At 50.1% G+C, this 26,340-nt stretch overlaps 1 protein-coding gene across 2 annotated transcripts in view; it reads left to right on the top strand.

The window, feature by feature from the left end:
• Positions 1-26,340, top strand: part of Eln (elastin) — a 45,210-nt gene that overhangs the window by 6,801 nt on the left and 12,069 nt on the right. Inside the window, exons 2-23 of one of the 2 annotated variants that reach the window (XM_076923130.1) lie at positions 1,017-1,079; positions 2,667-2,696; positions 3,501-3,533; positions 7,371-7,400; positions 8,844-8,879; positions 10,350-10,451; positions 10,631-10,792; positions 10,873-10,935; positions 11,578-11,625; positions 13,957-14,028; positions 14,570-14,599; positions 15,404-15,475; positions 17,744-17,785; positions 18,168-18,212; positions 18,476-18,523; positions 21,235-21,324; positions 21,409-21,468; positions 22,325-22,579; positions 23,620-23,673; positions 24,210-24,299; positions 24,993-25,049; positions 25,394-25,558. In XM_076923130.1, coding sequence (XP_076779245.1) covers positions 1,017-1,079; positions 2,667-2,696; positions 3,501-3,533; positions 7,371-7,400; positions 8,844-8,879; positions 10,350-10,451; positions 10,631-10,792; positions 10,873-10,935; positions 11,578-11,625; positions 13,957-14,028; positions 14,570-14,599; positions 15,404-15,475; positions 17,744-17,785; positions 18,168-18,212; positions 18,476-18,523; positions 21,235-21,324; positions 21,409-21,468; positions 22,325-22,579; positions 23,620-23,673; positions 24,210-24,299; positions 24,993-25,049; positions 25,394-25,558 — 1,647 coding nt within the window. Of the gene's footprint in view, positions 1-1,016; positions 1,080-2,666; positions 2,697-3,500; positions 3,534-7,370; positions 7,401-8,843; positions 8,880-10,349; positions 10,452-10,630; positions 10,793-10,872; positions 10,936-11,577; positions 11,626-13,956; positions 14,029-14,569; positions 14,600-15,403; positions 15,476-17,743; positions 17,786-18,167; positions 18,213-18,475; positions 18,524-21,231; positions 21,325-21,408; positions 21,469-22,324; positions 22,580-23,619; positions 23,674-24,209; positions 24,300-24,992; positions 25,050-25,393; positions 25,559-26,340 lie in introns of both variants that reach the window. The other variant, XM_076923129.1, reaches the window with a different exon arrangement.

Raw genomic sequence — 26,340 nt, 5'->3', positions numbered from 1 at the left:
CTGGGTCAGATGACCAGAACCCCACCCAAAGGGTTCTAGGACACAAGCCTCCTCACACTATCCTATCAGAGTGGGAATGGCTGACGCCAAGCAGAAGCCACATCTCCTAACTGGTGTCACCACCCAGCTTGCCCTCTTAGAACTGGCTCGAGCCATGCTGCCCAGCTCTGAGAGAAGTCAGTGGGCAGAACAGGTAAGTATAGTCCCTTGCCCAGAGACCAGCCACAGGCAGGAGCCCCTCTCTGCAACAATGTTAAGCCTCCTACCAGGAGAAGTAGCCTGGGCTCATTCCAGGCTTCCTATTTATCCAGCTGTGTGGCCCCAGCCACTTCCCTTAACCTCTCTGGGCCTGATTTCAAGTGTGCTGGAACTACATTCAGAATTTCTGCCCTTCTGACTTCATTGAGACACTGTGAGAAGAATGAGAAAATGCAAAGCCAGGTGTGGCGGTTTTGTCCATGATCCCAGCTACTCTGGAGTCCGGTGTGTGCAGTGGAGAGTGGGGAGTGTTTTCAAGGTCAAGACCAGTCTGAACTATGCATTGTGAGACCTTGTCTCAGTAAACCAAGAACTGGGACCTGATTCAGTGGTAGAATGTCTTTCCAGAATCCCCCAGTGAGGGGCTGGGGGCGTGGCTCAGTGGTAGAGCCCCTGCCCAGAATCCCCCAGTGAGGGGCTGGGGGCGTGGCTCGGTGGTAGAGCCCCTGCCTAGAATCCCCCAGGGAGGGGCTGGGGGCGTGGCTCAGTGGTAGAGCCCCTGCCTAGAATCCCCCAGTGAGGGGCTGGGGGGCGTGGCTCAGTGGTAGAGCCCCTGCCTAGAATCCCCCAGTGAGGGGCTGGGGGAGTGGCTCAGTGGTAGATTGCTAAGCACACAAACACAAAAGGAATAAAAAAATGTAAATGGTAGTTGTTTTGCCACAGACATTAATCTATAGAGAAGCAATACCATAATTGTTATCAATAAAAGCATGTTTGGTAAGCTTGACTAACCAAAGAATCTACTTCCTTCCTTTTAGGGGTTCCCGGAGCTGTGCCTGGTGGAGTTCCTGGTGGAGTCCCCGGTGGAGTCTATTATCCAGGTAATGTACATACGTTTTCCACACACCTATGTGTGACAGATGGGGATAGACTGTTCATGAGAGACAGAATATTTTAAAACATTTTTATTACATTTATTTTTAGGGCTTGCATGTGGAGGTCAGGGGACAACGTTTCTGTTTGGTTCTTTCTTTCTTTTTTTCTTGTTTTGTTTGCCGAGATAGGCTCACTCTGTATCTATTCCTGGCTGGCCTGGAACTCACAGAGATCCACCTGCCTCTGCCTCCACAGTGCTGGAATTAAAAGCATACACCACCATGCCCAGCTCTAGAGGACAAGCTTTGGGAATCAGATCTTTCCTACCACCTTGTGGGTCCCGGGAATGGAATTCAAACTGTTAGTCTTGGCAGCAAGTGCCTTGCCCACTGAGCTATGTTATGGGCCAGAGATGTTATAACATTTAAATTTCTGCCACCAAGGACCTGCAAATTAGGCCCACTCTCTGAAGCAGTTAACTAGGCTGGGATGTGGCTCAATTACTAAAGTGTTTGCCTAGCACGTGTGAAACCCGGGGTCCCATCCCCAGCTCTGAATAAACCAGGTGTGGTGGTACATGTTTGCAATCCTAGCATGTAGGAGGTATAGGCAAAGAGGACAGACATTCAAGGTCTATCCTTGGCTATAGAGAGAGCTTGGGCCAGCCTGGGCTGTGTGAGACCCTGCCTCAAAAAAAAAAAAAAAAAAAAAAAAAAGATACAACTATCAGAGCTAGGTGTAAAGGCAAACAGAAAGTCAAGAGTTCAAAGCCAGCTTGAGCTGCATAGCAAGACCCAGTCTTCATCCTAAAAAGAGCTGCTGATGGAACAGATCTTAAAAGCATAAATATTGTACAAGATGGAGCATAATCCCCCCTGTCAGGAGCCTGGCGCCTTCACACATTCCTGTCACCGGAAGGTTCACAGTCCTCGGAGCATTAATCCCACTCCTGGCAACCCACTGGAGGCAAATAACTAAAAGAAATGGAGCAACTAAGCGGCAGATGTGGCTCAGCTGGAGGAGTGTTTGCATAGCATGTGTGTGAAGCCCGGACTTCCATCCCCAGCATCGCATAAACAGGGTGCTGTGGTGAATGCCTATCACACTGAGCGAGCTAGCCCACAAGACTAGCCACATCAGCGAGCCCTGGGTTTGATTGAGACATCCTGCCTCAATGAATAAGGTGGAAGAGTGATCAGCTTTGGGCCTCCACACGCACGTGAATGTGTATATGTGTGTGTGTGCATGCACACACACACACATACACTTATTCACACATGCATACCAGACACATACTTGAAAAACGGGAAGAAAATGACTAACGTGAAGTCTGAAGACTCTCAAGCTCCATCCTAGGACAAACCGACACACGGCTATTGAGCCAGTGGGGCAGAAATGGAGGCTTGAGGGTCACAGAGGTTGACTTGCCTAAAGTCAACTAGAGTTTGGCGGTGGGAAGAGGGGTGTGGCTTATATACAGGCTTGTGTGGAAGGATGCTGATCTTTAGTTGGTCTCTCTCCCTCCCTCCCTTCCTCTCCCCTTCCCTCCATCCCTTTCCCCCTCCCTCCCTCCCTCTCATCACACACAACAGGGGCTGGTATCGGAGGCCTGGGAGGAGGAGGTAAGCTCAGAAACCTTAGTTTCCTCAGTGGAAGGATCTGGTTATCATCATGACCCCCCACCCCCCAACATATCATTAGATGTGGTGAGATCTCAGCCACCAAAGGGTCCCTGTTTTCCCCTGGGAAAGAGACCAAATTTTAAGAGACCCTGATGGCCTCTTTAGGACCTTCTGTTCATTCTTGTTGTTTTTTCTCATGACCCATTCCTACTTTTATATTTCTTTGATCTCCTCCCCAACAATCCTGTCGGGTGAAATTAACTCCTTTTGGAGGGGAAAAAAACCCTTGAAGAATTGGAGATGTTGGTGTATACCTATAACCCAGCACTTAGAAAGTAGAAGCTGGGGGACCAAGAGTTCAAAGTTATCCTTGACTATGTAGTAAGTTCAAGACCAGCCTGAGCTACATTTGACAGTCTTAGAATAAAACAGAGAAGCTGCCACTCAACTGAAAATCCAGAGGGAGAGCTGGGCTCCCAGAGGCTCCATGTCTAAGCAAGAGGACTCCCTGGATATGTAGCACTTAAGGAAGAGACCCATGTGCAACCCTTACCTTCTACTGGGGAGAAGGGGCAGGATTAAGGGATGGATAAAGACTAAGAGATGGAAGGGACCTACGATACCAATACTTGGGAGGTGAAAGCAAGAAGTTTAGGAGTTCAAAGTCACTCTTACCAATATTGTGAATTTGAGGCCAGCCTGGGCTATGATGAGACCCTGTCTGATACCAAAGAAAAAAAGGGGGCAGTGGGGAGAAAGATGAGACACCTCTACCCTGTCCTTCATCAACCTTTCCCTCTACAGCTCTGGGACCAGGAGGAAAACCACCTAAGCCAGGTAAGAGCCATCAAGGGAAGGTCCCTGAGATGGGGAGGGTGGGATTCCCAGAGCCATGTCTGGCAAGGGAGCCAAAAAAAAAAAAAGGGAATTAAAGGCAGCAAAAGCCCCCAGGTAACAACAGGCTAGAGCTGGGCCCCAAGTTATCCAACAACAGGAGACTGGAGGTAATTCAATGGCCTGCATCGTGCATGGGCCCACTGTGCCAGCTTCCTGCTCACTGCCCACTGCTCATGGGGCCAGGAACACTCCTGATGCTTCAGGCGAAGCAAAACCTGGCTTCTCCATGGCTTCTTAAAGCAGCAGTTAGAATGGAAGGCCCCCAGATGGTATACCTAGACATTTGACTTCTGACTCACATGTGAGCTTGAGTCTAAGATGGACCTAACCGTGGCCCCAGGAGATCTCCCTGCCTGTTCCCAGCCTCCTTCCAGCTGGGTCCAGACCATGGAGTTTTCTAGTTAAAAAAAAAAAATCATAGTTCTGTCTTATCAATAGTACTGGGATCTGCCAGCAGCAGACTCTCTCAGCTTTGAAGTGGTGGCAAAGGGGGTCTCTCAAGGAAACACTTAGTTAAGAAGCAGGTGGAGGCCATGGTCTGGTGGTGCACACCTGTAACCTTAGCCACTGAAAAGGCTGAGACAGAAGTGTTCTGGGTTAGAAAGGTCAGCTTCAGATGTCCCTCTCACAGAATAAAAAGTAGAAAAAATACTGAGGGTGCAGCTCCATGGTAGAACTCCCACCTAGAATCCCCCAGTGAGGAGCTGGGGGTGTGGCTCAGTGGTAGAGCCCCTGCTTAGAATCCCCCAGTGAGGGGCTGGGGGCGTGGCTCAGTGGTAGAGCCCCTGCTTAGAATCCCCCAGTGAGGGGCTGGGGGCGTGGCTCAGTGGTAGAGCCCCTGCCTAGAATCCCCCAGTGAGGGGCTGGGGGCGTGGCTCAGCGGTAGAGCCCCTGCCTAGAATGCCCCAGTGAGGGGCTGGGGGCGTGGCTCAGTGGTAGAGCCCCTGCCTAGAATCCCCCAGTGAGGGGCTGGGGGCGTGGCTCAGTGGTAGAGCTCCTGTCTAGAATGCCCCAGTGAGGGACTCAGTGGTAGAGCCCCTGCCTAGAATCCCCCAGTGAGGGGCTGGGAGTGTAGCTCAGTGGTAGAGCATTTGTGTAGCATGTTAGAAACCCTGCGTGTACACACACACACACACACACACACAAAACTTCATCATAGTTCTATTGATGCCCTTCCCCCATGTGTGATGCTCTCTATGTGGCACATGCATCCCCACCCAGTGCTTGCCACCCTGGCTTCAAAGTCACATGCTCCTGGACAGTTTAGATGTCCAACTGCTCTTACAAAATCCTGATGACAGATGACCCAACTACTAATGAATGTGTGAGGAGCAGATTCCCCTTCACTGAAGCCTACGGGAGTTGGGAAACTTCAGGACCAGGGCCAGCAAGGGAGGAAGAGGACAGGGCATCTGGGCAAGCCAGGTCCTAGGGGCTGGAAGTTTTGTAAAGCCTGGGGATCCCATGGCTTTTAATTCTCCTTGTAGTGCCAAGGATGGAGCTGAGAGTCTGTTCTATGCTAGACAAGCACTGAACTACATCTTCGTACATTCCTTCAAAGATTGCATTGATTTATTGGCTTTTGTATATTTATTTATTATGGGTCTGGTATGCACGCACCACTGCAGAGGTCAGAGGACAACTTTTGAGCATTGATTCTCTTCCACCATGTAGGTCCCAACAATATGTTTCCGGGCTTAGTGGCAAGTGCCTTCACCCACTGAGCCATCTTATTTTGTATTTTGTTTTCGGGTCTCACTAATTTGTCCAGGCTGACCTTGAACTACATAGCCCGGACAAAGCTTGAAATTTAGATTCTCCTGCCTCAGCTTCTTGAGTAGCTAAAATGATAGGCATGTACTACTGGGTACAGTTCCTAAGGTTATCTTTTAGCTTCAGGATAGACTGGAGGATGTAACAGGCTTGGCTAGGCCACCATGAATAACCCAATGAAGGTCCCCACATCCTGGCTAGAGGGACATCCGGGCCTGCCCAGGCAGGATGGAATGGGGTGCAGGCATTATACAGATCATGTTTGGGAACAATTAATCCCCAGGGAGAGTGGGTGGGTGGCTTGGCAGCTATTCCTCCATGTGGGTGCTGTAGGCTGTCCCCTCCCTGCCTGAGCTCTCAGTGGGGGACCAGGCAGCTGGGAGCCAGCACTGCCCACACCCAGAACACCAGCTGGAGGCCAGCAGGCTGGCCAGCCACTGCAAACAAGGGGTACGGGCAAGGACAGGAAGGAGCTAGAATGAGCATGTATGGGTTACCCTGGTGGGTTGCACACAGTAGGTGCTACCTGCTCACAAGCGCAGTGGCTCCAGGAAGGTAGGGATCATGGAAGCTGTAAATAAATGGGTATATTAGCCAAGCACAGTGGCACAAGCCTGTCACCCTAGCATTCAAGAGGCTGAGGCCAGGGGATAAGTTCAAGCTTTAACCTGGGCTACAGAGTGAATCTTGTAGAAACTGAGGCAGGAAAACCACCAGTTCAAGGCCAGCCTGAATTACACAGTGAGATCCTAAGTCATGGGAAAAACCAGACATATTACACATACCTCTAACCCTAGCACTTGGGAGGCAGAGACAAGTTGATGGTTATCAATTCAAGGCCAGCCTGGTCTTCGTAGCAAGTTACAGGCCAGCCAGGGCTACGTAATTAGACCCTTTCTCAGAAATAAAAATAATAAGAAGAAATAAGATTAAAAGTCTGGATTTGTGGCTTGGTTGGTAGAGCACATTCCTAGCATGTACAAGTTCCATCCGGGATTCCATCCCCAGTACAACCTAAGACATGGAGCCATGTGCCTGTAATCTTAGCAATCATGAGAGAAAGACCAGAGGACCAGGAGTGCAAGGTCATACCCGGCTGCACACTGAATTTAAAGCCAGTGAGAGCTACATGAATCCCTATCCCAAAAAGACACAGGTGGCAAGAGAGATGGCTCAGCAAGTAAGAACACTTGATCTTACAGAGGACTAGGGTTCCGTTCCCAGCATGCACAGGATGGCTCACTTGTAACTCCAATTCCAGGGAATTAGACTCTTCTTACTGGCCACTACCAGAACCAGACACACAGATGATATACATACATGCATGCAGGCAAGACACTCCTACATGTGAAAATATAACTCTTTTAAATATTTTCTTTTAAGGGACTAGAGAAATGGCTCAGTGGTTAAGAGCACATTCTGCTCTTACAGAGGACCCAAGTTCAGTTCCCAGCACCCACATCAGGCAGCTGAGCATGGTCAGGTCAGGAACTCAGCTGCAGGGGATCTGACATCTCTGGCCTCCTATACTTGTGTGTGTGTGTGTGTGTGTACACAAGTATACACTTGTATATGCACACACACACATAAATATACATAATTTTTAAAAGTAGAAGTAGCCAGGCGTGGTGACACATGCCTTTAATCTCAGCACTTGGGAGGCAAAGGCAGGTGGATTCAAGGCCAGCCTGGTCTACAGAGCAAGTTGCAGGACAGCCAGGGCTACACAGAGAAACCTTGTCTCAAAAAGTGAAAGAGAGAGAAAGAAAGAGAGAGAGAAAGAGAGAGAATACTTTTCAAAGATTATCATGTTTAAAAGAATAATAAAGAAGGGGAAACTGAGGCACACAGAAAGGAAGGTGACTCCCTCATCTATGCAGACTAAAGCAAGGGGCAACAGAACCTGACTCTAGAACTTTCTGACTCTAAAAAGAAGCAGATAGACTAGTAAGGCCCTGGGCTCCCAGCTATGAGCCAACCCTTAACCCCTTCTCCCTCCTCCAGGTGCCGGACTTCTGGGACCATTTGGAGCAGGTGAGTGCAAGAGAGTGGATAAGGAACAAGCAACAGCAGAGACCAGGCTGGCCCTCAAACTCCACCCCCTTCTATCTTTTACTTCCTGTTCAGTCTGGTTCTCTCAGCCTCTCCCTTGGACAGGAACGATCTGAGCATGTCCCCTATCCTCTATAAGCACAGGAAACAGAACCGGCTTGAGAGGAGCTGCTGACAGAACTGGGGAGGGACAGGGAGGTGAAACCAGGAAGTTATTAATCCAGACAGCCTCTTCCCTCAGTCTTGTATACATAAGTATTCCGGTACTGGGGATGGAACCCAACACTCTGGCGCACGCGTGGCAATCGCTGTATCTCCTGAGCTACATGTTCAGCCCTCACACAGTGAGAAGACAAGTCAGGAAGGTTGGTCAGAAGAAAGATGATATCCAGGGAGAGCCAGGGAGACCCCTCCTCAGGGCTCAGCAGACCCTATGCTTGGAGGATCCTCGAGAGAACTTGCCCTACAACTCTAGACCCCCACAACCAGAGCTGGTACTGGCAAGAGATTTTTTTCCCATAATTGGAAACAAACCTGCCAAGCAAGCCTCCAAAACTCCAACCTAAGCGGGCCCATCGGTCAAGGCCAAGGACATGGAATGTCTCCTGGAGGAGGAGAAGGAATGATCAGCCCCAGATGTGGAAAGGAGAGAGCCAGAGGGACCCATTTGGCTCCTCATGGGTCTTAACAAGGAGAATTCCCGACAGAAGGGTGGCTAGATGTTGTACAGGAAGGATGCCCAGTGTGGGGGAGGTGGCACAGTTCATAGATAGTACCTAGCATGTATGAAGCCCTTAGCTCCAACCCTAGTGCCTTGTAAACTGGACCTTCTGGTAGCTGCCTGGAAATGCAGCATTTGGGAGGTTCAGAATGCAGCAAGAGGATCAGAAGTTCAAGGTCGCCCTCAGATACACAGCAGGTTTGAGTCAAGCCTGGGCTACATGAGGCCCTGTCTCATAAAAACAAAAAGCAGGGTCAGGGATGGGCATGTACAAACCCAGGTGGAGAGGAGGGGTCTGCATCAGGGCATACCATCAAGGGATCAGAGAAGATGCCTGGGCTGACAGAGATAAGAACTTGCCTTTTCTGGGCTCCAGTGGGAGCAAGGCTGGCCTGGGAGGAACACGGTTTTGCCCGCAGATAACTTCTGCCATTATAGAAAGCCAGTGGGTCCTGGCAGGTGCCAGGCCTCCTGGGTGACACACAGGCTAATCATACTTGTTAGAGACAACCATGTCAGCTCCACATATAGTATTTGATCACTGGTTGATGGCTGCAGATTTGTCAGGGTCATATGCCCTCCACCGCAGTACCAAAGACATAGGGGGCAAACTAGATACCCACTTCATGGTGATACCCTTCTCACAAGGAGCCCAGGTATGAGACCCACACACCTATTTCTCTCTTCATCTCTCTCTTTCACAGGTCCTGGAGGACTTGCAGGTGCTGGCCCCGGTGCAGGTTAGTGTGAACCCCTGAGCACGATGCCAGCTCCTTACCCCAGCCTAGGGCATTCTGCCTGGGATAAACAGCAGGCAGGGCCCAGCGTTTGAGCTAAGTGTCGGTGACAACATGAATGAAGGATGACACCAATGTCAGCTGCTCCTAAGAAGCTTCCCAGGAGACAGTTGTAAAATAGAGATGAGGCTGGATAGAGGCCTCCCAAGGGTTCCCAGGGGTGGATCTGCCCACCAGAAAAAGCACATGTGCCACCTGGGAACCATAAATAGTGGTGGTACATGCCGGGAACACCAGTGTTTGGGTGTAAGGTGTAATAATATAAAGTTCAAGGCCAGCCTGGGCTACATAGGAAGTTCCAGAACAACCTGGGCATATAGAACTTGCCTCAAAAAAAAAAAAAAATTAAGGCTGGGCATGGCAGCAGATACCTTTAATCCTAGCACTCAGGAGACAGAGGCAGAAAGATCTCTGTGAGTTCAAGGCCCACCCTGTCTGCATAGCAAGTTCCAGTCCAGCTAAAATTATATAGTGAGACCTTGCCTCAAATGCATATATGCATATATATGTACATTCATGCACGCATGTGTGTATGTGTGAATAGATAGATAGATAGATAGATAGATAGATGATAGAGCAATAGATAACTGATAGGTTGATTGATAGATAACAGATAGATACATAAATAGATACATAGATGATAGATAAATAATACATAGATAGATGATAGATAATAGATAGATAGATAGATAGATAGATAGATAGATAGATAAGTGGGTGGGTGGATGGATGAGAGATGGACAGATGGAAAGATGGATAGATGGACAGATGGACAGATGGACAGATAGAGAGATAGAGCTTTCCTCTTCTGGATTTCATCCCCAGCACTGAGTGTGAACCCAGTACTTGGTAGCTGGAAGATCAAGGAGTTCAAGGTTAGCCTCAGCTATATAAGTGATTTCCAGGCCAGCCTGGACTATGTATATATGCAGACTTTGTCTCAAAAAGTAAAAGAGTCACACATTTTTGTCAGACTGAGCAGTTTTGTTAGGCATATACAGAACACTGGTTCTCAGCCGTCCCAGCGCTGCCACCCTCTACCACAGCTCCTCATGTATGGTGACCCCAACCTTAAAATCATTTTCACCACTACTTCAGAACTGTGATTTTGCTACTGGGGTAAATCATGACATAACTACCAGTGTTTTCCAATGTCTTTGGTAATCCCTATGAAAGAGTTGTTGTTCAAACCCCACCCTCCCCAAAGGGGTCGCGACCCACAGATTGAGAACCCCGGCTCTAACACACGTTTCCCATCCTGGTGAGCAGGGGCCACCATGTGACAATAAACACCTTCAGAGGACACAGAATCTTGAATCCCCTTCCGGAGTGAAGGGGTCCAGGCTGGGCTGAGGCTCAGTGACTCCCACTGAGCTTGGCAGTTCTGGACCACACATACACTCTCCTCCACAGGTCTTGGGGCCTATCCTGCAGGCACCTTCCCAGGGGCAGGAGCTCTGGTGCCCGGGGGAGCAGCAGGGGCTGCTGCAGCTTATAAAGCTGCCGCCAAAGCTGGTGAGTGGCCCTCTGTCTTTCTAAGACCTCCAGACCCAGGAGATAGAGAGGGAGAAAATGAGGGTGGCTAACTGTGCCCAATCTTGAAGTGACTTGGTGACAGGACCAGACCCTAACACCTGCCCCTCAATACACAGTTTTTATCTGACCTCTGAACTTTCCTGCTCTTGGCTATGCAGGAGCTGGGCTTGGTGGCGTTGGCGGAGTTCCAGGTGGTGTTGGAGTTGGCGGAGTCCCTGGTGGCATTGGAGTTGGCGGAGTTCCTGGTGGCGTTGGAGTTGGTGGAGTTCCTGGTGGTGTTGGTGGTATTGGTGGCATCGGTGGCTTAGGAGTCTCAACAGGTATGGTGGCTGGACCTGAGTGACTGAAGGTGGTGCCAGGAGATGAGGGTGGACCCAACTCTATAATCCCTTTTGTTCAGGTGCTGTGGTGCCTCAAGTTGGAGCTGGCGTCGGGGCTGGAGGAAAGCCTGGGAAAGTTCCTGGTCAGTGCAGAATCTATGGGGGATAGAGGTTAGAGGTCAGGGAGAAGTCAGAGGTCAAGGAGTCTACAGAGGTCAGAGCCCCCTCCCCAACACACTGGAGGATGAAGGGAAGAGTATATGCTGGTTCCAAAGCAACGGACCTGTGATTGGGCAATGGGGGGGGAGGGGGAGAGACAGAGAGAGAGAGACCTCACAGACAGGCTCTGGATCACAGATGGGGAAACTGAGGTTTTAAATGTTGAGTCAGAGCAGAACGGCCCACAGCTGTTCCCGGTAGAGCTGGAGGTGAGCCCAACATCCCGAGGCACCCCCATCTGGTGCTCATTTGGCCCCACGCTCTTTAGGAAGTGACTTCAGGTTAAAGAAAAGGCAAGCATCTGGAAGCCTTTAGCCTTGAGGTGGGCTGGCTAGGCTGTGTAAACAGGCTCTGGGCTCCAGAAGACAGTTAAATCGGTGCTCTGAAGGATCCACAGGCCCTCTAACAGAGCAGAGAGTGCTGTGTGCTAGCCCTCTAACACAGAGCAGAGAGTGCTGTGGGCTAGCTGTCCCAGTGGGGACCCTGACTTGCAAGTCCAGGATAGCTGTTGCCCAGATCTGGTGCCATGACACCTCTGCTAAGGTTTCTTGTTCTTTTGCCTCTAGGCGTTGGTATTCCAGGTGTATACCCAGGTGGAGTGCTCCCAGGAACAGGTGAGGACAAGGACCAAGGACAGGCTGGGACATAACTCAGTTGGTAGAGTGCCTACTACCATGGGTTCCATCCACAACATCACATAAACTAGGTGTGGTGGTACATGCCTTTAATCCCAGCACTTTGAAGGCTGAGACATAGGAGATTAAGCTTGAGGCTAGCCTGGGCTACATAATGAGCCCTTATTTCAAAGAACAAAAACAAGAACAAAGAGTGGGGCTATAAAGATGGCTCAGTAATTAAGAACACAGACTGTTCTTCTGGAGGACCCAGGTTCAATTCCTAGTACCCACATGGAGGCTCACAGCCATCTACAATTCTTCTGTCCTCCAAGGGCACCAGGCATACATGCAGTGTACAGACAGACAGACATGTAAGCAAAACACCCATACACATAAAATTAAAATAATTCTTTAAAGAGTAGGTTGGGGATGTATTTCAGTTGGCAGAGCACTTGCCTAGCATACACGAAGCCCTGGGCTTCATCCTCAGAACCTCATAAGGCAGACTTGGTGACACACTCTTGCAATGTCAGCACTTAGAAGGTAAAGACAAAAGGGTCCAGAGTTCAGGGTCATCCTTGGCTACAAAACAGGTTTTAGGCCAGCCTGAACTACATGAAACTCTGTCTAAGAAAGAAAGAAAGAAAGAAAGAAAGAAAGAAAGAAAGAAAGAAAGAAAGAGAGAGAGAGAGGGAGAGAAGGAGAAAAGGAAGAAGGGAGGGAGGCAGAGAGAGACAGAGAGAGAAACAGAGAGACAGAGAGACAGAGAGGGAGAGAGAGGGAGAGAGAGAGAGAGAGAGAAAGGGAGAGGGCTGTACCATCTCACTGGTACCCTCTCCTCTTCCCTTGTCCTAAAGCTGAGGCCAGCTGAGGCCAGCTGAGGCCAGTGGCTGTTTCCCTAAGTGTCCAAGTTCAACTTAACGAACATTAGGTCCTTGGCAATAGAGGTCAGCTTTCCCCAGCCTCGCCCAGTCCCTCACCCCAGGCCAGCGCTCTCCTCACAGCCTAAAGCCAGTCCTCAGAGGACAGATGGAGTCCCTAGTGTAGCCAGCTTTTTCCCAAAAGCCCTGAGTCACCAGGGGTAGGCACGCCCAGAAAGTCTGCCCTACAGGAGACCCCTAAGAACTGCCCCTCGCATCTTTCCCTGCCAGAACCTACCTCCCCACCCAACAAGGTTCCTGAAATCCCCCAAAAGCCCAGATTTCAGGGATTTGCTGACAGAGCACCCCTTCCTTCCTGGTTGAGGCAGCCAAGCCCCAGGAGAGGCAAGAGAGGAGGGAGAGTCTGCAGCGAGAGTCATAGAGTAGCCACTACAAAGCATGTCACACTGGACGTGCTTCTGGATGCTTCCTCCCATCCAAGTATTAACTAGATGCAATCCCGCTTCTGCGATCAGACACGTTCAAGGCAGTATGGCTATAGGTCTCTCTGTGCCTTTTCTCCTAAGCGTGGTCATAATGGATTCATAGCTCAACATACAGTTGAGGTCCACCAAGGCTGAGATCAGGCTCAGTTGAGTTAGGATTAAAACTCAAGATTTTCCAGCCAGGCCTGGTGGTCCAAGCACTTGGAAGGCTGAGATAGATAAATCAAAAGTTCAAGTCTAGTCTGGGTAGCTTAGCCAGACTCTGTCTCAAAAATTAAGAAAAGCATTGTGGGCGTGGCTCAGTGGTAGAGCCCCTGCCTAGAATCCCCCAGTGAGGGGCTGGGGGCGTGGCTCAGTGGTAGAGCACCTGCCTAGAACCTCACAGTGAGGGGCTGGGGGTGTGGCTCAGTGGTAGAGCCCCTGCCTAGAATCCCCCAGTGAGGGGCTGGGGGCATGGCTCAGTGGTAGAACACCTGCCTAGAATCCCCCAGTGAGGGGCTGGGGGCGTGGCTCAGTGGTAGATCCCCTGCCTAGAATCCCCCAGTGAAGGGGCTGGGGGCATGGCTCAGTGGTAGAGCACCTGCCTAGAATCCCCCAGTGAGGGGCTGGGGGCGTGGCTCAGTGGTAGAGCACCTGCCTAGAATCTCACAGTGAGGGGCTGGGGGTGTGGCTCAGTGGTAGAGTGCTTGCCTAAAATCCCCCAATGTTGGGTTGGTACATTTTGGGGGCCCTGGATTCAATTCACAGCACCACCATTAATTAATTAATAATTCAAATCCTCTGAGCTTGAGCCACGCAGGAGAAGAAAATCCCACAAACTGGTCCTGATTTTACTTGCCCTGTGAGTCATGCCCGTGATTGGCCATCAGCACTGAACTAGATTGGTCAATAGACCTAAGGTTGGCAGGGGGTGCCAAGTAGAGTTTCCCTTCCCTCACTTGTCACCATGTCTTTGCCATCAGGAGCTCGGTTCCCCGGTGTGGGGGTACTCCCTGGAGTTCCCACTGGCACAGGAGTCAAAGCCAAGGTTCCAGGTGTGTATAACCAACTGTGCTGGGGGCCAGGGTGGGATCCTCTGCCTGCAGGCCCCTCTGACCTGGGGTATAAGAGATATCTTGGGATGCTAAGCTTCTTTGGGAACCTCTGAGGGTACAGGAAGGTACTTCTTGTGTCCAAGACCTGCTTCTGCTGGCTAGAAAAGGCAGCATGGTATTCAGAAAGCCCATAGAGTAAGCCTGACCTAGTGGTATTGGCCTCTAGTAGAGCACCTGCTTAGAAGCCCTTAGTGAATGAATGAGGGCAGGGTGAACCTTAGTGGGAGAACCCCTGCCTAGAATCCCCCAGTGATAGGCTGGGGGTGTGGCTCAGTGGTAAAGCCCCTGCCTAGAATCCCCCAGTGAGGGGCTGGGGGCGTGGCTCAGTGGTAGAGCCCCTGCCTAGAATCCCCCAGTGAGGGGCTGGGGACGTGGCTCCATGGTGATCTCTTGTCTATCATAAACAAAGGAAGCCTGGAGCCCTGCCCTGTGCCCTGCACACTCAGTGCTGGGCCACAGCGGCAGCTCTTTGTCTTTGCAGGTGGAGGTGGTGCTTTTTCTGGAATCCCAGGTAAGTTAAAGCTGCTCTCCCAAAGTTGAGAAGACACTCTGGTGCTAGATACCCAGAAACCTATCCATATCTGCCCGATCTCTCCCATGTCTCTCGTTGCAAGGCTTGTTGAAGAGTCTAATTACACAAGCATGAGAACCTAAGCTCAATCCACACACCCCCCAAAACCCACATTCCAAAAATTAAAAAACAAACAAGCAAGCAAAAACCAGGCCTCTACCCAAAGTGTCATCAGTTCCCAACCACGAGCGCGGAACCCCGGAAGTTCTCAACCTGTGGGTCGTGACCCCTTCAGAAGTCAAATGGCCATTTCATAGGGGCTACATATCTGCTGTCCTATGTATCAGCTATTTACATTACAACTCATAGCAGTGGCATGATTACAGCTATGAAGTAGCAACAGAATAATTTTATGGAGGAGGGGTCACCACAACATGAAGAACTCTATTAAAACAACATGAAGACCCTATTAAAGGGTCGCAGCACTATAAAGGTTGAGAACCAGTGTCTTAACCCAAATTCTATCAATGTGGATATAAAATAAACCCAGATACCCAGCAGTGCACTAAGGTCTGCATAGATGAGTGTAGGAGTGTCCCTCAGCTCCTACATTGGCTATCACTGGAGAGTATGTCCCTGACCCATGACAAAGAGATCGAGAGGTCCCCAAGGCAGAGCAGTTCCAGAGTGCCAGCAGGGAGGAACTCAATCCATCTGAACAGACAGTAGACTTTCTGGCAGGAAATTGAGAAGATGCCCCCACCCCAAGGTCTGGGACTTTGATTAACTTTCTTTATCTTGCAGGGGTTGGGCCCTTTGGGGGTCAGCAGCCTGGTGTCCCACTGGGTTATCCCATCAAAGCACCAAAGCTGCCAGGTAAGCCAGAGATAGGTTTCAAGATGCTTCTTGACCTGGGGTGGAGGGAGATGGTTCAGTGGGTAAAGTACTTACTGCACAAGTTCGAATCCCCAGAACCCACACAAAGCTGAGTGCAGTAGTGTGCATCTGTAATCCCAGTACTCCTAGCTGAGATGGAGGAGGATGGGGACAGACAGGAGACTCTCTGAGAGCTGGGGTAGCCTGGTGTACACAGCAGCAAACAACAAAGAGACCCTTTCTCAGATGAGTGGAAGAGGACTGAACTGAGGTTGTCTTCTGAACTCCACTAGCACATAGCAGAATCCACACACACACACACACACACTCACACACGTACACATTTATGTACATACACACATATGTGCAAACATACACACATGTACACACACATTGGTATTCATACACACACAATCACACACAGTGGTATCCACACATACACACACAAATGCATACACATGCACATACATATACAGTAACACAAACATGTACACATGTACATACACACACACACATATACAGTAGTATTTATGCAGATTTGAAAACACACATACACACAATGGTATCCACCCATACGTATGTATACAAACATGCACTCACAAACACATACACATGTATATACACATACAAGCAAATAATAATAATAGGCATGGTTTGCTGAGCCTCTGCTGGAAAGTCAGCCTCAAGGGGACTTGCTTGGCCCTATTCACACTGGAATAGCATCACGACTTACAGGGCTATGGAAATGGCTCACTTGGTAAACTGTTTGCAGCACAAATACAAGGAACTAAATTCAATCCTCAGAGCCCACATTAAAAGAGAAAAAAACAGCCAGGCATGGAAGGGTGTGCTCATGATCCCAGTGCTGGAGAGGTAGAAACAGAAGGATCTTTAAGGCTTGCTGGCCAGCCATTCCAACCTACTCAGCCAGCCAGCTTCAGGTCCTAGTGAGAGTCAAGATAGATAGCTCCTGAGAAATGACACTCAAAGTTGTTGTCTAGCCTCTGTACACACACACACACACACACACACACACACACACCCAGGCAGGGCTGTACTGGGTTATAATTCCTGCACTCTGGAGGCTGGATGCAGGAGGATTATGTAATTTCAAAGCCAGCCTGTGCAACTAATGAGGCATACAATGATTTGGAGGCCAGCCTGGGTTACAAAATGGGACCCTACCACTAAACAAAACAAGAGAGAATGAATTTTAAAAAGAAAGAAAAAGCCACCATGCATTGGAAAGACTCCACCAGGTCTAGCTACCCACTATCACCATCCTGTCATCTCTACCACAGCCATCAGTCCAGACAATGGCATAGCCTCTGTGGGGAGCATGCACACCCACAGACCCCAGGGGCCATGCTGGTACCTAGGTCTGGAAAGGAATGCCTGGCCTCTTCCAGCTCTCTCTACCTGAAAGACTTTATTAACAAGTGGTGATCCTCAAGAGAGTGGAAGGCACCTGTTGTGGGGGAGGTCTGTCTGGTCAGGTAGATGGGAGACAAGCAAGGCATCTAGCCCTACCTCCACCGATATATCCATCACTGCTTCCTCTACCCAGTCCTCACCATCTCTCCCTCCTTCTCTCCATGCATGCATGCATGCATCTATCCATCCATCACTCCTTCCTTCTCCCACTTTCCATCTGTTCATCTACGCACCCATCCATCCATCATCTGTCCATCATCTGTCCATCATCCATCACTCCTTCTCCCACTTTCCATCCATCTATCCATCCAACCATCCATCCATCATCTGTCCATCATCTGTCACTCCTTCCTTCTACCCACTTACCTCTCCATCCATCCATCCATCTATCCACCCACCATTCCTTCTACCCACTTTCCATCCATCCATCATCCATCCATCTGTCCATCACTACTTCTTCCTACCCACTTTCCATCTGTCCATCCATCCATCCATCTGTCTATCTATCACTCCTTTCTTCTACCCACTTTCCATCTATCCATCTGTCCATCTGTCCATCCATCCATCTATCCATCCATCCATCACTTCTCCCTTGTACCCATTTATCTCTCCACTATCCTGCCTTCCTCTGGCCTATTCTTTTCCATTCATCTATCCATCATTTCTTCCTTCTACTAATTCATCTCTCCATCCATCCCTCTTTTTCTCCATCTGTTATACAATTCATCCTTCCATCCATCCATATACCCTACATGCCCCTTCTTCCTTCCCTGTCTCTCCCCTATCCGTCCATGCACTAACCCTTCCCCCATCCATCCTTTATCCTGTCCATAGGTGGCTACGGACTGCCCTATACCAATGGGAAACAGCCCTATGGTAAGTAGTGCCCTCGTGGGTTTATGGGGCTCTGATCCTTTCTAGTTCTATGGGCTGGCAAGGGTACTGAGGTCCCAGCCATGGGCCAAGAAAGCACCCAGCAAGGCGCTAGAATAAAAATTCCCAAAGGACAAAGACTAACACAGGGAACTTGGCCTAGCATTCAGCTGTGGCCCTCTTTCTTATCACAACACCTTGAGCAAGCCATTGTTTCCTTCTCCAAGCCTCAGTGTCTTTATCTGTAAACTGGGATGGCATCCCCATGCATGCTTGTATCTGTGTAAAGTTTTGTCGGAGGTGATGGAGGAGACTTGGGACAAGTGAGACGGGACGGCAGAGTGACAAGGTCTATGTGAGTGACAACCAAGCATCTTCTTTACAGGAGTGGCTGGTGCAGGGGGCAAAGCCGGTTACCCAACAGGGACAGGTAAGGGGAAAGAAAATCTCACCTGCTTCCAGCCAAAGGGACACCAATCCCCCCATCTCCATGGACTATCCAAAACACCAGCTAACCCACCCAGCCCTTGGTCCAAGCCTAAACTCTGAGCTAGGTTGGGGCAGCTCTTTGGCCTTTACTGGCTATGAAACCCGCAGCTACATCTGAGTGTCTGTGAGGCTGGGAGCTCAGTGCTCTGGGGACACCTGGACACCACCACCATCTTTAGTGACCCCTCACCTCCGCTCTTCCAGGGGTCGGATCCCAGGCGGCGGCGGCAGCAGCTAAAGCAGCAAAGTATGGTAAGTACCCTGGGGACCCTTGCCATTCTGTGATAGAAGAATAACAAGCCAGGTGGTTTCTGCATCCTTTTATCCACTTTTCAACAATGTGACCCATGTATGTAGCTCTCCCTTCCCTTTTCTCTATCCACCTACCTTTCCCTCCATTTCTCCCTCCCTCTATCTATCCATACCCTACCCACCCATCAAGCCCTCTGTTCCTCAATCTTCTCCACCCATCCATCCCTCCTTCTCTCTATCATCCCTCTACACTTCCCTCTTTCTCTTATTCTACCCTCCATCCTTCCTTCCATCCATCCATTCTTGCATCCATCCATTCTTCCATCCATCTATCCTGCCATCCATCCATCCTTCCATCTACACATCTGTTCCTCCACCTCTCCCTTTCAGCATCCATCCCTTATCCATGCCTCTATGGCACATCTCTGCACCCGTCCCTTCACACCTCCCTCTCCCCCTCCCTCCTCTATTCTTCCCTCATACCTCTATCATACTCCTTCCTTTAATCCATCCATCCACTCATCTTTCTATGCCTTCCTTCTTCCCTCCATCCATCTCCTATCCACCCACCCTACCCCTCTTCCTCCCACACCTATTCCTTCCTGATCTATGCATACATGCACCCATCCTTCCATTCAGGCACCTCTCACCCTTTCACCCACCCTCCCCCATCTATGCCCCATCTATCCCTCTCCCATCCTTCCTCTCTCCCATCCCTACATCCTTCCTTCCCTCCATCCAGCGCCCCTTTCTCCACTCACCTATCTCAGGGGATATGGACACAGCCTTGACAGTCATTATTTCTCCATGGGGAAAATGAGAGATGCTAACTGAAGAACATGACCTGTCATTCAAGACTTTAGCATACTGGGGGGAGGGGGGTTGTCGCCCCGTGGGCCAGACACAAAGAACATTGACTGTGAGGACTCAGCATGTAGGAGGTGGTGACAGGCACATTGGAATTTTGAGGCCTTCCTCTGCTACGTAACAAGTGTGAGGCTACCCTGGGCTACATAAGACCCTGTCTCAAAACAAAAACAAAACAGGAAGGAAGAACCCAATCATAAAGGGTAGGTACCACAGCCGTTAGAGAAAGAAATATAGGCAGCAGCTATACAACCATTTTTAATGTTATGCATCCATTTCACATGCACTACAAAAAATGTAACCCCTCCCCAAGCCCACAGCCCCTTGGATAGCCAAGCTGTGGCTACAGTGTGGCTACAGTGTGGCTACAATGTGGTGGAGGCATCCTCTCCGCATCCAGATGGAGGTCAGCTCACTAGGGCCAAAGTTTTCTCCAACCCAGGAGGCCTTCCTGTTTCCAGGTCAGGAGGGCACTGAAGACCCTAGCAGCTAAGGGGGCAGAAGTTAGAGGAGGAACCGATCCTGCCCTGTGAAGGCCCCCAGGCTCTCCCCCAGGCCCCTTGGCAGACTGGGATTGGTGGGAATAACTGGAATCTGGGAACTGGAGAGCCTGGAGCCAGGGGCTGCCAGAGCCGGGCAGCCAGACACTTGGATTAGGAGTTTGGCTGAGTCTTCGGAACACAGGGAAAGGGAGCCTTCAGCATTCCTTTGGGGGCCCCTCTGGCCCACGGAACGGAGCTTGTGGTTTGTCAGTATGTAGCGGTGATTAGAAAGGGATTTGTCTGTGAACATCAGACTCCCTTCATGAGCAAGCTGAAATGGACACTTTGCGGGGGCAAACCTAAGAATTCTGGAGCAGGAACCTTCCCAAACAAGCCCAGCTGGAGATATTGAGGCTTGTTCCTGGGTGGAGAGGATAGTACATCAGGAAGCTGAAATAGCAAGATGGATACATGTGCACACGTGTAAGAAAAGGTTAAAGGGAAAAAAACTTACCAAGGAAAGGTTAACATCTGCCCTTGACACACCTATACATACACAAGTATACTCATGCACATACACACATGTTCAAGGCCAGCCTGAGTCACCTAATTGAGACCCTGTCCCACAAAACAGCAGATGGTAAGGGGCCTAGGGAGGTAATCCAGTCAGTATAGTGCTTGCTACACAAGCATGAGCATCTGAGTCCCAAGCCCCATAATCTTTTTAAAAAGAGAGGAAAGATTGAACACATTTATAATCATAGCTCTGGGGTAGTAGAGACAGGTGGATAATTGTGACTCACTAGCCAGCCAGGGTAGCTGGCACACACAGTCCAGGTAAAAGTGAGAGATCTAGTCTCAGAAATCAAGACGGGGTCTGGGGAGATGGGAAGCGCTTACTTAGGATTGGAGTTTGGGTTCCCCTTGGAAGGCAAAGGTGGGGAGTTCCTCAGAGCCAAATTGGCTAATAAAACTTGTCATACTGATGGAGAGACCCTGCCTCAACAGATAAAGTAAAAGTTCATCAAGGACAGTCCACAACATCACCTTGGGTCTCCGCATGCACAGATGCACAAATACCCATATGCATGTGTTTCCACATGCATGGGAAAACACGCATACACACATACATGTGCACACGTGTAAGAAAAGGTTAAAGGGAAAAAAAGTTACCAAGGAAAGGTTAACATCTGCCCTTGACACACCTATACATACACAAGTATACTCATGCACATACACACATGTGCACGCGCGCACACACACACACACACACACACACACACACAATGTTCCGGCCCCTCTGGAGCTTCCCTATCTGGCCTCAGAAGCTCTGGGGAGTCACGTGGCGCCTTGTCCCAGCAGGTGCTGGAGGAGCTGGAGTCCTCCCTGGTGTTGGAGGGGGTGGCATTCCTGGTGGTGCTGGCACAATCCCTGGGATTGGAGGCATTGCAGGTAATGTTTCTCCCAGCTGGAGGGTGGAGGTGTCCTTGAGGGGCCACAGTGGCAGCGCCTCACCCTCTGTGCCTGTCTTTCCAGGCGCTGGAACTCCTGCAGCAGCTGCGGCTGCAAAGGCTGCTGCAAAGGCTGCTAAGTATGGTGAGTGTCCACCCCAGAAATGGGAGGCTTGGGGCCCTGCGTGAACACTGGAGATCCATGAGGAGGGGTCGACTTGGCCTCTGTTCACCTAGGGACATCTCTGACCTTCCCCAAAAGGAGGCTTTTGTCCATACTGGTCGCCCTGTCTCAAAGGCAGCTCCCACTCTGCATGGAGTTTACAGGGGAAGGGATGTTGCCATACAACACCTGCCCAGAATCCCCCAGTGAAGGGCTGGGGGTGTGGCTCAGTGGCAGAGCCCCTGCCTAGAATCCCCCAGTGAGAGGGCTGGGGGCGTGGCTCAGTGGTAGAGCCCCTGCCTAGAATCCCCCAGGGAGGGGCTGGGGGCGTGGCTCAGTGGTAGAGCCCCTGCCTAGAATCCCCCAGGGAGGGGCTGGGGGCGTGGCTCAGTGGTAGAGCCCCTGCCTAGAATCCCCCAGTGAGAGGGCTGGGGGCGTGGCTCAAGGGTAGAGTGGTAGCATATGCGAAGTCCTGGTTTCAATTCCCAGTTCTGCAAACTAAAATAAAAGAACAAAGCAAAAACAAACAACACCGCACACCCCCCACCCTGTGCAGCCTAAGTTTCTATAGCAGACATTTTGATTTTGCTTTAGAGTTAATCATGTTCTTCCAGCTACATATCCAAACTAGAGGTCCCTTTGGGCTCCATCTTAGTCCATCCCCTGCTGCCTGATGAGTTGAGTCTTTGTAGAGGGATCACCAACCCATCCACATGGATGTACTGATCCTTCACTCAGTACAACCTGTGGTCCCCAAACTGACCTATACATCTGTCCTAGGAGGCCTACAGAGGCCCCCACAAGGCTCAGTCCGGGACAATCTTTTTTCCATCTACAGGAGCTGTTGGAGGCTTAGTACCTGGTGGACCAGGAGTTAGGGTCCCAGGTGTTGGTGGCATCCCAGGTGTTGGTGGCATCCCAGGTGTTGGTGGCATTCCAGGTGTTGGTGGCATCCCAGGTGTTGGTGGCATTCCAGGTGTTGGTGGCATTCCAGGTGTTGGTGGCATTCCAGGTGTTGGTGGTATTCCAGGTGTTGGCATCCCAGGTGTTGGGGCCCCTGGTATCGGAGGTCCAGGCATTGGGGGTGGACCAGGTAAGTAAGTTGGGCTCTATGCGTGCGTGTGTGTGTGTGTGTGTGTGTAAACAATATAAATTATTGTTGAGACTTTGTACCCTCCCTAAAATCTCATTCATCTATATATACCCTTAGCCAAGTCTGATACCCTTCATTTTGGATTATAATAACTTTCCAGTTAGCTTCTAGCTACAGCAGTATCTCCATCCTCCCTCCTCATTCACAGTATGTGGCCAAGGCACGAACCATGCCTTCCCACCCCTTAGCCAAGTAGGTACTCAGTAAGTGGTAGATGGATAGGTAAGTGGATAGATTGGTCAAGTGGGTGGCCATAGAAGCGGTCATGCCGATGAGCAGTTGAACTGACCAATGAGGGGGTGAGCAGAGGCTGAGTAGACACAAGAATAGGTGAATATGCAGGTAGATAGAAGGGGCTAAGAACAGTTGGGAAGACGAGTTATCAGATGGAAAAACAGATGGGCATGCAGGTAGGAATCTGCATACGTGGTTAGAAGGATGATGGATGCATGCATGGGCAAGTGAGTGGCTACGGTGAGGGATAGACAGGTAGACAGGCTGATAGACCAGCTGATGGGTAGATGGGCAGGAGGGTGGGTAAGCTATTGACAGATGGGCAGTGGGGTGGATGAGCTGATGAACAGATGGGCAGGGGGTGGGTAAGCTGATGGCTAGATGGATGCAGCTGTGGATGGCTAAGTGATTGGTGTCTAGGTTTCCATCCATGCATTCTTCCACACTTCCATCTGTCCATATACCCATGCATACGTACACTCATCCATGCATTTATCTATCCATTCATCAGTAAGCAAATGGATAGAGAGCTAGTGGGTGGGAAGGTGGGCTGAGATCTAAGGACAGAGAGCAAATGGATGGACAGAGACGTGACAGAGGGTGAATGGACAGATGAGCAGATATCACAGATCTACCGATGATGATAATAATAATATAATATGAAGTAAAAGACAAGTAGACAGGGGAATATACCCTGACCATCTCTCCTCCATTTTCTGAGCATTGTGTCCCCTTGATCTCTCCAGGGCCTGTGCCACCAGCTGCAGCTGCTAAAGCTGCTGCCAAAGCTGCCAAATATGGTAAGTGCCCTGACCATCCCTGTTGTGGCTTCCACTCGCCAGAGTGAAAAGCCCTCTATCCTCTTGCTTGGAGGAGAGCGGCTCACCCAGGGAACGTCCCAGGCAGAGCCACTTGGATCCATTGGATCGCAGGATAGTGTCTCTCTAATTGTCTCCCGCCATGAAGCCATGGTGCTAAGTGATACGACCACCCCACGATGCCATCCCCAATCTAGATAGTGTCCCTACTCTTCCATGCTTTGGCCAAAGTCCCTTCAAAGGACAGAAAGCCTGGTTAGAGTAAACCCACTCACTTTATCATAACAAAAGACTGCCTCCCCAAAATACCCAGGGAATCAGGAAAGACTCAGGGTTCATGGAGGAGATTGCTCAGGGAGCCCATGAATCCCAGTTTCCTGTCCTCAAGGACCAGGTTAAAAGGAAGCCTGCATCCTTTCTCCCAGCCAATGGGCATCCTTTCTCCCAGCCAATGGGCATCCTTCCTGAGCTTGTCCGGCATCACTGGAGACTCTTCATGGATTCTCTTTCCTCCACAGGAGCCAGAGGTGGAGTTGGCATCCCGACGTACGGGGTTGGAGCTGGTGGCTTTCCTGGCTATGGTGTTGGAGCTGGAGCCGGACTCGGAGGTATCTTTTCCCATGAGCTCTAGTTGCATCTCTGGGAAGCTGCGGGAGGAAAAACGGGTGTCTCAAGTCATGCGGGGACTTGGAGAGTAGATGTGGGCTTTGGTGTGCTAGGGAAGAGAGAGGCCGTCTTCAGAGCATTTAGGAACTGGGAAAGCTACAATCTTTGTTCAGCAGTAATCTGGCAAAAGAACTCATTCATTTCTCTGCCTGTTGATCCATCCACTCATATATCTTTTCATCCATCTATCCAACCATCTATCAATCCATCATCCATACACTCATCTGTTTATCCATCCACCTGCCCACTAATCTATTGCCTAATCATCCAGTTATCCATCTGCCTCATCATCTCATTTACCCATGCATCCATACACCATCCGTCTCCCATTCATCCATATATCTACCCATACATGTATACACACATCTCTCCAGCCATCTGTGTATCCATGCATCCATCTATCCATCCATCCATCTATCCATCCATCTATCATCTGTATATCCATCCTCCAGTCTGCATCCATTCATCCCTCCATTTACCCATCTGTCCACTGATCCATTCATCCACCCATCCACCCATCCACCTATCCTTCTAACCACCGACCTACTCCCCTACCTGCCTGACCACCTGTCTTCCACCTCCCCATCCTTTTAGCTCTTCTATCCATGTGCCCACCTGCTCTTCCCTTTTTCCAGCAGGTGCAAGCCCAGCTGCTGCTGCTGCCGCCGCCGCTGCCAAAGCTGCCAAGTATGGTAAGTGACATTGCCCTGTCTGATGCCCTTCAGTCCAGGCTCTGAGTGAGGGCCAAGCAGCCTTACATTTGGGCCTCCAGGGCAAAGACACAAATCCATAACCCCCATCTGCCTTCTAAACCATGCTTCCACCATTTCCACTTGCTGTGGAACCACATTACTGATACCTTGTTTGCCAGCTCACTCCAAAAGAGTGAGTTGAAGGTGCCAGACAATTCTGCCTCCCACCTCTCTCTCCATTTATCCATACACACATACATATACACATATGGGTGCGTGGGTAGTGGTGGATAAATGGATGGATGGATGCGGAGAACGCATGGGTTCATTCTTCTCTTTTCCAGGTGCTGGAGGAGCCGGAGCCCTGGGAGGCCTGGTACCAGGTGCAGTGCCAGGTGCAGTGCCAGGTGCAGTGCCAGGTGCAGTACCAGGTGCAGTGCCAGGTGCAGTGCCAGGTGCAGTGCCAGGAGCAGTACCAGGTGCAGTGCCAGGCACTGGTGGAGTGCCAGGTAAGCTATGTTTCCCATCCTGAGATGGGTATGTATTGTCTTATACATGAGGCTTTGGGCTTGGCATTTTACAGATAGGAAAACTGATACCAGAGATGAATGGGGAAGTGGGGGAAACTTCCCCTAAAGCAGTTGAATGGGGAGGGGCCCTCCATATGGACCTGGTTGCTGATCCCTCACAAGCCTCTCCCTTCCTGGGGAGGAGACTCAGCCAGCTCTAGAGAGCCTCCTGTCACCAAGAGTTCAGTGATCTGCCTTTTACTCTGGGATATTTCTAGTCCCTTACCAACAGAGGACCTTTCACTCAGGTGGCCTTAAGTCCTTTGTTATCTGCCATCCACCAATCAGAGATCAAAGAGAGATGATTGACAGACCTTGGTATTCAAGGATCCCCTTCTTAGCTATGGTTTTTCCAATTTCTCTTCTGCATGCTTTTCCCCCTCTAGAACAAAACTACCCTTCTGTATTTTTTGTTCATAAAGGACTAGGAGTGTGGCTAAATGGTAGAGTGCTTGCTAAACATGCAAAACAATCATTTCCGATAATGTAAAGAAAGGGCACTCTGTGGGTAAAGGTACTTGCAGCCAAGCCTGAGGACCTGAGTTCGAATCCTGAAATCCCACATGTTGGAATGAGAGAAATGACTCACACAAGTTGTTCTGACACCTATATGTGTACTGGGGCACATGCAAGCATGCACACACACAAATAAATAAATGAATTGGTTCATTAATTAACACAAACTTTAAAAGGCGAGAGAGGGAGCACTTGGGAGATGGTGC

Source organism: Arvicanthis niloticus, chromosome 24, assembly GCF_011762505.2.
Source record: "Arvicanthis niloticus isolate mArvNil1 chromosome 24, mArvNil1.pat.X, whole genome shotgun sequence".
NCBI lineage: Eukaryota > Metazoa > Chordata > Mammalia > Rodentia > Muridae > Arvicanthis > Arvicanthis niloticus.
This window is presented reverse-complemented; position numbering and strand designations above follow the sequence as displayed.